The sequence below is a fragment of the Hypomesus transpacificus genome, chromosome 1 (genome assembly GCF_021917145.1).
Source record: "Hypomesus transpacificus isolate Combined female chromosome 1, fHypTra1, whole genome shotgun sequence".
Taxonomy (NCBI): Eukaryota; Metazoa; Chordata; class Actinopteri; order Osmeriformes; family Osmeridae; genus Hypomesus; species Hypomesus transpacificus.
This window is the reverse complement of record NC_061060.1, coordinates 3,827,235-3,837,139: the sequence shown is the minus strand read 5'-3', so window position 1 is coordinate 3,837,139 and position 9,905 is coordinate 3,827,235. Positions and strand designations below refer to the sequence as shown.

The window sequence follows — 9,905 nt, the reverse complement described above, 5'->3', positions numbered from 1 at the left end:
ATTTGATGCATCACTTCCCGTTTCTTTCTCTCTTACAGTCATCCTTTACCACATGTCTATCTCTTGGAAATGAAGTGACAAAGGAAGAAACACTGGAGTAGATTCCCTTCTCTTTTACTCCTTTCTTTTGAATCACAATCATCATGTTTTCTTGTGTTTTAAATTATACGGAGCTTCGATCAAACATGTTAAAATGTTAGTTCAAATGTAGGCATAATTACAGCAGCAGCAGGGGTCAGTCCCAAGCAAACCATGCAGAGGTACACAGACCCTATCTGTCTCAAGAAGCTCACCAGCCACAGCTAACATGCTAAACAGATGGGTGACCGGTACAGATGCACATAGCACTCTTTTGTAATGGCTGCCTCTTGACACAAACATGAAGCGGAACCCTTTAAAACACTTCCTCTTCTCTGCATGACACTATAAATAACACTGATTGACATCAAGGTTAGGGCTTTTGCTGTGCCACAACGACTCGCAGAGGATCAATATGTTCGTCTTTTAACAGTCCCTTTGCCTCATTTTGTGGATGAAGCGTGTCAGTCAGCTGTGATGTCCATCAGGTCAAAGTGAGGCTGTTTGTAGAGAGACATGGAAGTGGTGCTTCTGCTGTTTCTGCTGGTGAGAGCGTCTCATGGTAAGGTGCTTACAGCTCTACAGTTTGAAACATTGGTGGTCAGAAGATGAACAGTATCATGCTTCAGTATGTAACGATACATCTTAGCTAGAGCAGAGAAGAAAGCAGAGAAGAACCTGTTAGACAATGGACAATAATGGAAACACTTTAGAACCAGGTGCTGGTGATGTGTTAGTTAATGTATAATAAAGTTAGTAGGACTGTAAGTCTAATAAACACATATTAATGTCAATAAGCATTGAATAAGTGCCTTATTACCTATTGAATAACGCAAATGTCATATTTTGATATCTCTATCCCTTACACAGGGTAATCATCACCAGATTAATATGATAATTCAAACAATGCACAATAGGAATATTATAGGTGGTGGACCTTTCTCATGTGACATTTGTAAAGTTATATTTGTAATAACAATGTAATACAACGTAATAATACAATAACAATACAACATGATACAATAATTATACTAAAAAATGCAATGTTACCTTTGGGCTGTTTCTGACACATAAATGATAACGGTTGTTATCAATGTTCCCCTCATTGTCTCTCCAGGTATTGAGACATCCTGTGATGCCAGACAGAGTGGAACTCAGTGTTACGGAGCTCTGAATGGAACTGTGGTTCTGCATCTGACGGACATCATCAGTGGATATGAACTTCGCTTTGCTGGACTTATTAGAAATCTAGTCTTCGTAATGAAAAATCAGAAAGTTGTTTACTTTAATAAAAAAAACGAAGCAAAAAATGATAGCCGTATTTACTTTGAAACCAAGACTGGGACACTGAGAATCAATAAAATATGGAAAGAGTATTCAGACAATTACACCCTACAAATAACTAATGATTCTAGTGGAGCGACTTCAGACCGAATATTACAACTGTCTATTGAAGGTAAATAACTGAAAGGATCAAAACCATCCACCATCTGAAAACCAATTAATCTAACCCTGACTTCTGTCTGTCCCCCCCAGCCCCTGTGTCCTCCCCCAGGCTGGTCATCTCAGAGTGTCTCCCCCAGGGACAGATGAGGATGTCCTGCTCCTGTAAGGGGGACAGTCCCTGGTACAGCTGGACTCTGAATGGACAAGCGCTGAAAGACTCCAGGGTGGTCCATGATAAAGAGAGCAGCAGTGTGACTCTGGAGAGAGGCATGTCCGGACAGCTCACCTGTACTGTTAACAACCACATCAGTAACGCCACTGTGGACCTGGATGTGTCAACATGCAATGGTAAGCTTTGGTTGTACTGTGAGATTCTATGATCATCATTTGTGCACCATGATTGGACCGTAGTGAAGACTCCTCTACTCTGCCCCACTTTACCATTATCTTGTCTGACTGGGTTTAGGTACAAAATACGTTAACTGCACATCATCCAATGGGACAGAGGTATCAGACTGGGTCAGTCCCACTGGTCCTAACCTGTGTACCAGAACTACCACCACAAACCCCACCACCACTCTGACAACCTCTGGTAAGGGGACTACCAGCGTAGCCACCTCCAGACCCTCCAATCACACCACCCAGGGCCTGGCCTGGCCAGGGCCTAGAGGTGATGACTGATATCAATATGTAATTTTTATCATTAGTGACATTATTCATAGTGGAGATAATAAAAGACACAACTTTAGTGATGGTAATACATGGCATTGTTTGGTATTTCCCATTTAGCATGCAAAGCAAAGTGATTTGACATACCCGTATTTAAACGTCATTGTTCGTACAGGGATTTAATTACAATTATTTACTAGATAAAATCATAGAGTCAGAGAAGGATACATATATTTAATCCTTCTTACTAGGTTTAGTATAACTAACACCAAACCTGTACTGATTTATTTGACAGCAACACTAAAGTCTGTGTCTCTGTCTGTGTGTCATCTCTCCAGATATGATAGTGATTGTAGCAGGGTCAGTGGCTGGAGTCCTGCTCATCGGTGTCCTTCTGGGCATTTACTTTGTGCAGTGCAGAAAGAAGACTGCTGCTTCTGCAGGTCAGAACAAGTATTTTGTCTCCAGTACCATGTTTCATATTGGGATACGGGGAACATATTAATCAGTGATGAATTGTAAATGCTGTGTCTTTCATAACATAGTCGAAACATATTGTTTCAAGTGTTGGTCAAGCACAGATGCGACACTATTTTTTTTTGGTGGAGAAGTTTGTGGAGGCATTGTATCAATCTCCACACTGTATGTGTTACAGCACCTTTGAAAAAATAGACAAAGGCATAAACACAGGATGCTTAAGAACAGGTTATGTGTTTTTTATACTATCACAACTAAGGCACTTAGTCTGAAGCAAAGTTAAACTGGTATAGGCCTAATGAACAGAATATGTTTAAAACATAATTCATCTGACTCAGTTTGTTTTCTTATCCTGCGCAAATGAATGAATTCTGAAGATATCAAGTCAGAAAGTTAACATGCATGTATTTCTACTGTTATTGAACATGAGCATATTATTGTGTTCAGGTTCATTCCAAACCGATTCATCCAAACAGCTGACATCATGATTGATAGTCCAGGCAATGAATATATGAGTGAGCATGCGAGAAGTATGGTCTTCGCTAGAGCTTCATTAGGTGTAAACGCTCCAGGGTTCGGTTCAACCGGACCAAACCACGCTGGTGTGAGCACGCCCTAAGAAAAAAACAAGTTTAGTCTACGTGAAACCCTTAACTGTTGCCAGAATTAACCAGTGAGCTACACTTTAACACATAGGCCTACTTATCAACAAGTTGAGTGGCTACACCCTAATACCTAATATCTTAACATTTCGAACACTTACTGCAAGTAAATAGCATCTGAAGCTTCCAGTCAAATGCACTCTTAGGCTACAACATTAATAAAATCGTCTGCTAACGAAAAAAACTGTAAAAAAAAACAATAAAAAAAAACAACAAAAAGAAAATGTTCACACATTGATGTAGATCTAACTCTCATGTCTCTCCACAGAAGATGAAGGTGAGGTGACCTACGCCGATGTCCGATTCGTGACAAAGAACCAGGATAGACAGAAGAAGAAGAAGCAGCCTCCTGTTGAGGTGGTGTACGGCGAGGTGAAGGTGTCCGGGGCCGCCAGCCGTCAGGAGCAGAGACCCAGCAGGGAAGTAGAGTATGGCGAGGTGATGATTATGACACGCCCCGGGAGGAAGGTGGACAAGCCTCAGGAGGAATGTGTGTATTCATCTGTACGCTAACACCGTGCCTTAACTGATGTTCTCATTCATGCTCTAGAGCCTACAATTAGCCCCTACAGTTATTTATTTTTTAAAGTCTTGGCAAGTCTTGGCAGCATTGAGCGTCCCGGTCCCCTCCGTTCTCAAGCACTCTCATGAACAGTTAGTTCCGATCAAGTAATTTGATTGGACAAAAGGTTTTCGTGCTATTCTTTGGAGATAGCAGTTGGCCTACCAGGACTTTAAAGTGTGTGCATCACTGTGCTTACATTAACGACCTTTACTGTATTAGATGTTGACACATCGGAATATACCACCAAAAAGACAACAGAATCTCATTTCGATGTTTGTTCATGGGCTAACTTCAACCACGCGGCACGCCCGTAACTGCCATTAATTTCTCATTTGACGTGGTCGGAACCACTCTGGTTCGGGGACAAACTGGAGCTTGGCAAGATGGATTCTCACATGGTCATGATCTCCAGAATCTAACTGTCTTTCATCTAGCTTGAATTTCGTTGTTATGTGCAATTACAGTAAAGGCATTCATTAATTCAAGGTTACCGTTATCTTTAATTTGTAAACATCTTTATTTGACCCTTTACTCAGGGGCCTGTTTCCTCTGTCTATCTGTAACTTCCTCTGTACTTCTCATCACTTCCCCTTACTCACGATGCCTTATAACGGCTTTGTCACCTGTGGTCACTGAAAGAGCACAAATAGTTTTACAGAGACTTCTCTTTTTGTCTAACACATCTTTCAGATTATATTTTTTCTCAGATTTTTTTTTATTGTGGTTTTTGGGTTCTTACTTGTAAGGAAATGTAAATAGTTCCATATGTATATATTTTATATGTTAAGTAAAGTATAAGACACATTCATGGGAGGTATGTTATTATTTTATAAATTCTTTACACAATTATATAATTATGAAATCACAGCTCTGGAATAAATTAAGAGACCACTGCACCTTAAAGTGATGAAAAGGACAATAATGAGTGAGGATCAGACGGGTAAAATGTAATCGGCCACGGGAAATTTTATCCTGGTGTTCCTCACTCAAAATGTTCATTCTCAACTTATTTCAAAAGGAAAGGTGCAGTGGTCTCTTAGTTTTTTTCCAGAGCTGTATGTCATTTCAATGGCACAATCTTTTCATAGTAGTGGTGAAAATTCAACTGTAACTATCTACCAGTTTTGGGTGTAAAAAAACTGCAGTTGTAGCTGGTTCCCTGGGTACAGTGCCTACCACCAAGTAACACATCGCACTTGGTTCTTTTCCACCTCTCTCTCTGTTTTGCTTTCTTGTGTCTATCATAAGTCTGGTAAAATATCTATATTTGTTGCTGCACTTCCAGTCAGGTGACATGACTTCCTATCTAGAATCCCCCAGTGGCTGCTCAGCTGAAACCCTCAAATGTGGACACATTCATGTCGTAACAATTTTCCAATCCCTGTAACCACACAAGGGTGCTGGCCTGTATGACCAGTACTGTGACTTTATTATCAGTCATATTGAGGACATGTTACAGAAATATTTTTGCAAAAATATACAGCTTCAAATGTAATTGTCATGCCAGCATATATTTTTGTGATATGAATCAACGAGGAAGTCATTGAAATAATACATGTTTACATGTTTTTGCATCCAGCCTTTTGCCTTCAACAGGTCAATGAGTACGATGGTTTTGGTGCACTGCCTTGAATATTTCATGTCATGTACAGCATTTGTAATACAACCGGATCGTTGTATTAACAACCATTCAGTGACTGGGCATTGTCAGCACACAGCTCCAAATATCGTAAGAATCAGAATTTGCTTTATTCGCCATGTAAGTTCACATGTAAGTTCTTCTCATGTCAAATTTCTCTTGTGGAATATCAATGAGCAGCCTGTTTCTTGGCAAAAAGCAGTTGCAAAAGAGACCAAAACGCAAAGAAGAAGTGTCTCTTCTGTCAATAATGAGTAAACTATTAGTTACTATCGAGTCTTCCTGCCTGAACCACAAAAACATTCCACTTGCTGACTGGACAAACTCAGTGTGCTGCATGTGCTGCATGTTCTAAAATGGACAAGAACTAAGTCTTGTTGACCCTCTTCTCTCAAACACTTCATGGTTCAGAAAACTCCCAGGAAAAAACGGACAAAATGTTGTTTTTTAATGTTGTTGTATTCTTTATTTAGCTGTTTTTAAATGTATTTTGTACCCTGTAGAGTGTCCTAGAGGGCCGAGAAAGGCGCCTTTAAATAAAATGTATTATTATTATTATTAAATGGACAAAAAAAATTGACTAAATTCCAATATTTCCCTATCAAATTCATATACAGACGGTTTATACAAACAGAACCACTTTTACAAAAGTATCATAAGTAAGATATCTCTCAACAGGATCCATATCATTCACCAGTAGCCTGGTCATGGCAGATATATGCATGTTGGCCAGTGGTTGGCATAGTGACGGTGTGGTGGTCTGCAGCTGGTTCTTACTGTTTCACATTGAAAGGTAAAAGGTCATATCCTGTGTATTTCATGAAAATAGTACATTGTTTCCTGGATTCAGTAGGCGTATTTAGGGGTAGCAATATATTTCTTTTTTTTACCAGTCCACTGGTGACATCATAAAGACACTGGAAGAACATGGAAATCAAACAGGCCAAACTGCGATGGATGTTCAGAGTGTGTGTTTGTATGTTCCATGAGCATCAGGATGCATTGCAGGTACTTGCTTCTCTTTAACAATGTTTAATTTAGTCACTCAAACAGATGTTCTGTTCCATATTAATCAGTAAACCACCAAACCACTCTCAGATCCTAATTTCTCACCACAATGTTTTAAGTCTAGTGTAGGACTAAAATTGGTCCTTCCAATAGAAAACGCATTTGTTTAGGAACTCTATACAATATCACATGTGAAACTAAATGTATCATCAGTCGCTGGTGGTTAGTGTAGTCACCAGCATTTCACAAAGCAGCTTTTAACAGGGATTACCTCTTCCTCTCTCTCTTATTTCTATCTTCTCACCCCCTCCCTCTCTATTTCCTCTGTCTCCCTCTCTCAGTCTCTCTCTCTCTGATCTCAATGTCAATCATAAACTGAGCAGAAAATAATGGTTGAGTAGTGCAATTGGTGGCACAACACACGCTAACCCACACACACACACACTTCCTCTGGTATCTCCCTATAACAGACATCGATTCAGCATCTGATAACATATCTTTACTGTAGGGTTTGGTTGCCATGGACAAGTTGTCAAGGACGTTTGGTGTCTGTATGGGGGGGCGGGATCATGGATGGGCATGGGGGGGCATGCAGGGATAGCTGAAGCTTCCTTTTGCTCAGTTTTCTCTCTTTGGCTCGTCTGTTTTGGAACCAGATCTTCACCTGCACGGGGACAGACAGTAGAACACTTTCACACCACTGACCACTTTTATGTCTGTTCGACTCTCTCCTGAGTCTCCTGTTTGCAGTAAGTGACCTGCCTGTGTATGTGTGCGTGTGTGTGTATGTGGGCGTGTGTGTGTGTACCTGTCGTTCTGAGAGGCTGAGAGCTGTGGCCAGCTCAGCCTTCCTCCTAATGGTGATGTATCTGCTGTAGTGGAACTCCTTCTCCAGCTCCAGCCTCTGGTGGTCGGTGTACACCATGCGATACTTATCCTTGGTCCTGGTCTTCCCTCCTGATAACACAAACACAAGTCAACAAGCCATGTGGATAAGCAACCATGTAAAGCACATACAGGTCTATACGAAGCACATTTGTGCAAAGCATTCTATAATACATACACCCCCAAAAAACGGAATGATTCATTCATTCATTAGCAAGAACAACAAATATGACAAACCTTGGCGTTCTTATGAAATGCCAAGTATGCTATGACAGCATGGTCAGACACTGAAACAGTGTCACTCCTTCCATACAGTTTGATCCCTGTTTGTATCACAGGTGCCAGTGAATCTCTCATACAGACTGATTTCATGAGTGGTGACGAAAGCTAAAGTTTGACCCACTCAGGAGGAAACAGCAGGAGGGTGTTGGGTCGCAGTTCCAGTGTTAATGAGGCACCAGGTGAGTGAGTCAGACCTGTGTGAAGACAGGGATGGACGTAGCTGGCGGGGGCTGAACCCACCAGGCACAGTGGCGCCCGCCCGGGCCTCAGACTGTATTAATCATGTTTCTCAGAACGGGCCTAGACTGCCTCCTCATGAAGGCTGTTGACATACTCAAGTGTGTACATAGTCCACACACACACACACACACAGACACACACACAGACACACACACACACACACAGACACTCACACACAGTGCCTGGTAGGGTGAGTCAGGTTAAGGGTATTGATCCGGAGAAGTCTTGTCAGTGAATTGATCACAGCAGGGTGAGGGGACACACACACACAAACGCACACACACACACACACAGACAGACAGACACACGCACATGCCCAAACAGACACTTACACACTTACAGATAAGGCTTGAGGAGTCTTATGTTGATGTAAGTTGGTACTCAGTCAGTCACACTGGGACACTTAGTCCGGTCCAGCCTCCATCACTGTTATCTCTCCTGTCACCTCCTGTGTGTGTGAAAATGTCAGTTTGTGCGGCTGTTATCTTCTCAGTCTGTCAGCCCAGAGTGGACAGAGAGGGTGTGAAACCACGTCTCTGGGCTCCACTGTCAGCTCGACACAAATATGTGTGAGTGTGAGAGGGTGTAGTTCATATTGTGCAATATTTCTGAAAAATGTTTTTAAATTAGTAATCCGTCGTCTGTGTCATCGTGTCCTGTCCACCCTGCAGGGAATTAGTGTCCCTTTGTGGACACAATCAATTCATCCCTCATGTCGTGACGTTCATTCGCGAGAAGATTGTGACAAGATTTGCGATAAAAGAACACACACAAACACAGATAAACTCTTTCTAAACTTCCCAGTGAGTCAAACTGAACGTATTTGTTTTTAAGATAACTAAATTACATTTCTTATCTCCGTGGATATTGAGGGGGGTGTTTGAACAATGTTTCCAAAGAGGAAGTGCAACTGCTACGCCTGTTAAGGAGTTAAAAAAAAACAGATCTGGACAGGAAGCGTTGCCAAATACACACCAACCGCGTCTGAATACGAAAACCCCTCAGATGTAAAACACGACAACTTCTAACTTATAAAACGCAACTATTTGTCTCTCAGTCGTAAAATACCTATTTTTCTGCCTTAGCCTCAATCAGTTACAATCTTAAACCGTTTAAAATGGAGATGAGCAGCAATTCCACTGCCCGGCTGCCTAGCTGGAACCTAACCTCACTCAAGCACTGCGGTGAGAAGAGAAAAAAGAAGGCAGGAACACTGAAAACACCAAGTACCTGGATTGGTGCTGTGCAGGTTATCTCTGCTCCAGTCATGCGACGGTCTCCCGAAAGAGTCCTGGCTGGCCGGTGAGTCCCGAGACGAGGGACCCTCCGGTGTGGAGCGTGGGACCTGGGTCAGGTCAGGTGAAGCGCTGGACCCAGCCCAGGGGCCCTGCGATGACCAGTCCTCCTGAGGGGGAGCCGCGGAGCCCCAGGAGGCTGAGGTGAGGAGCAGGTCTCCAGTGACGTGCTGATAACCAGGGAAATCTCCCCAAGGACACGGTGCAGGAATGTGCTGGCTGTTCCCGGTCTGACTCGCACAGCCCAGCGGGTACATGACAGGGTTCCCGTCTAGAGAGTAGCTCACCTGCATCTCAACCAATCAAGCCCCAAGCACATGGTCTGAAACAAAAAGTGGGAAACACTTTTCTCGAGGGTTTACACCTTATCACACTCTGTCTCTCTCCTGTCCACTTCACACCTTTATATATCTGTCCAGGACAGCCAGGTGAGAGGGAACAACGTGACGTCATGGACAGCCCCCACTAACCCTTCCCTCTGGTGGCTGTCTCTTTTCTAGGGTGCGTCCGCTGATGCCTAAGTAAACTACCTGGTGTCAAGCGCTGACTACCTGATCAAGGGGCACTTTAGGTGTGTAATGTGTACCACGTGGCCGTGTTTGTGTCGTGTCCACGGTGTCCACAAGAGGGCGCCACACGTCCGTGACAGTGAGAAGAAC

The 9,905-nt window shown here is 42.6% G+C and overlaps 2 protein-coding genes across 3 annotated transcripts; one reads left to right on the top strand and one right to left on the bottom strand.

Moving 5' to 3' along the window:
- Positions 1 to 405: 405 nt before the first annotated feature.
- LOC124467673 lies at positions 406 to 5,079 on the top strand. Of its 2 annotated transcripts, none has more exons than XM_047020059.1 (6): positions 406 to 640; positions 1,196 to 1,534; positions 1,615 to 1,872; positions 1,991 to 2,194; positions 2,532 to 2,636; positions 3,601 to 5,079. In XM_047020059.1, exons 1-6 carry the CDS (start codon positions 595 to 597, stop codon positions 3,843 to 3,845), a joined length of 1,197 nt encoding a protein of 398 aa, XP_046876015.1. In that variant the 5' UTR covers positions 406 to 594; the 3' UTR covers positions 3,846 to 5,079. The 2 variants fall into 2 exon arrangements, with proteins under 2 accessions (XP_046876015.1, XP_046876102.1); XM_047020146.1 differs by having other exon boundaries at positions 411 to 640; positions 1,991 to 2,116.
- Positions 5,080 to 7,204: 2,125 nt separating this feature from the next.
- On the bottom strand, positions 7,205 to 9,539 carry cdx1a (caudal type homeobox 1a). Its single transcript, XM_047024402.1, has 3 exons — positions 9,182 to 9,539; positions 7,387 to 7,501; positions 7,205 to 7,208 (listed from the first exon to the last, which is right to left on the bottom strand). Exons 1-3 carry the CDS (start codon positions 9,537 to 9,539, stop codon positions 7,205 to 7,207), a joined length of 477 nt encoding a protein of 158 aa, XP_046880358.1.
- Between the last annotated feature and the right edge of the window lie 366 nt (positions 9,540 to 9,905).

Coding starts and splice junctions, on each gene's coding strand:
- cdx1a (XM_047024402.1), bottom strand. CDS start 9,539: ATGCAGGTGAGCTACTCTCTAGACGGGAACCCTGTCATGTACCCGCTG. Junction 7,502..9,181: donor CCTGCACAGCACCAATCCAG/GTACTTGGTGTT, acceptor TTGTGTTATCAG/GAGGGAAGACCAGGACCAAG.
- LOC124467673 (XM_047020059.1), top strand. CDS start 595: ATGGAAGTGGTGCTTCTGCTGTTTCTGCTGGTGAGAGCGTCTCATG. Junction 1,535..1,614: donor ATTACAACTGTCTATTGAAG/GTAAATAACTGA, acceptor TGTCCCCCCCAG/CCCCTGTGTCCTCCCCCAGG. Junction 2,195..2,531: donor GGCCTGGCCAGGGCCTAGAG/GTGATGACTGAT, acceptor TCATCTCTCCAG/ATATGATAGTGATTGTAGCA.